We start from the raw sequence: 925 nt of genomic DNA on the forward strand, positions 1-925 counted from the left end.
AAGTTTTTTGAACTGACCGTTCCATTACTAAAATGTTTTTCAGGGAATAATAAATTCCTCATGTTTACGGTCTCCATTTTTATAGTGCTTTCAGTGTGTTCAGTGACATTTGTTTGTTGCACTTCACAAGTTTCTTGAGCTCTTTCATTCGCGTATGGATGAATCCTGGAGTCGCTGGGATCTGTTGGTCCTCTGTAGAGCCCCGACTGCCTGAGTTCAGGTGAGCAGAACAATAAGCTTGACAAGAGATTTCTGTACTTCCCTCTGACAATATACAGCGCCGGGTTCATGCAGCAGTGAGAAAACGCCAGAATCCTGCAGACGATAAATGCAACATGCAGCCGATAATGTTCGCAGGCATCAAAGTCATAGATGGACATCAACACGATGATGATATGATAGGGCCCCCAGCATATGAAGAAAGCAATAACAATGCACAGCACCAGTATCACAGTCCTGTATTTCTGCCTGGTCGATGTTGACATGAGGGTCAAAATAATTTTGGTGTAACAGAAAACAATGATGGCAAACGGTACAAGAAACAGCAGAATGAGCTGAGCGTAATATCCAACATTGTCATCAACTGTATTGACGCTTTGACACGAGTATGTGTTGATATGTATGTCTTGTGCCTTTGCGGCTATTGAATCTCTCAGACAAGCAATCAAACTTATAATCCAGGCGCCAATGCAGGCGGCCTTTGAACATTTGAGCCTTCGACTCCGTGTTAACCAGTAACTTCTGACCACAACCACAACAAAACGGTCGAGGGTCATAGCCGTGAGAAGGATGAGGCTTCCGTAGATGCCTACAAAATAGGCCCCGGTCATGATCTTACAGGCAACATCTCCAAAAACCCAGTGATGAAGAAACTCCACGGACCAGAAAGGCAACGTCAGTGTGAACAGAAGGTCGAAAAGAGCCA

General features: G+C 44.3%; 1 protein-coding gene across 1 annotated transcript; it reads right to left on the reverse strand.

The window, feature by feature from the left end:
- Positions 1-68: 68 nt before the first annotated feature.
- On the reverse strand, positions 69-917 carry LOC107580932 (chemokine XC receptor 1-like; the record flags this gene model as incomplete). The annotated part of the gene is made up of 1 exon (XM_016266542.1): positions 69-917. A coding segment is annotated over one exon (849 nt), but the record flags the coding sequence as incomplete, so codon positions are not given.
- Between the last annotated feature and the right edge of the window lie 8 nt (positions 918-925).

The sequence above is a fragment of the Sinocyclocheilus grahami genome, unplaced genomic scaffold (genome assembly GCF_001515645.1).
Source record: "Sinocyclocheilus grahami isolate Dianchi unplaced genomic scaffold, SAMN03320097.WGS_v1.1 scaffold52622.1, whole genome shotgun sequence".
In the NCBI taxonomy this organism is placed as follows: domain Eukaryota; kingdom Metazoa; phylum Chordata; class Actinopteri; order Cypriniformes; family Cyprinidae; genus Sinocyclocheilus; species Sinocyclocheilus grahami.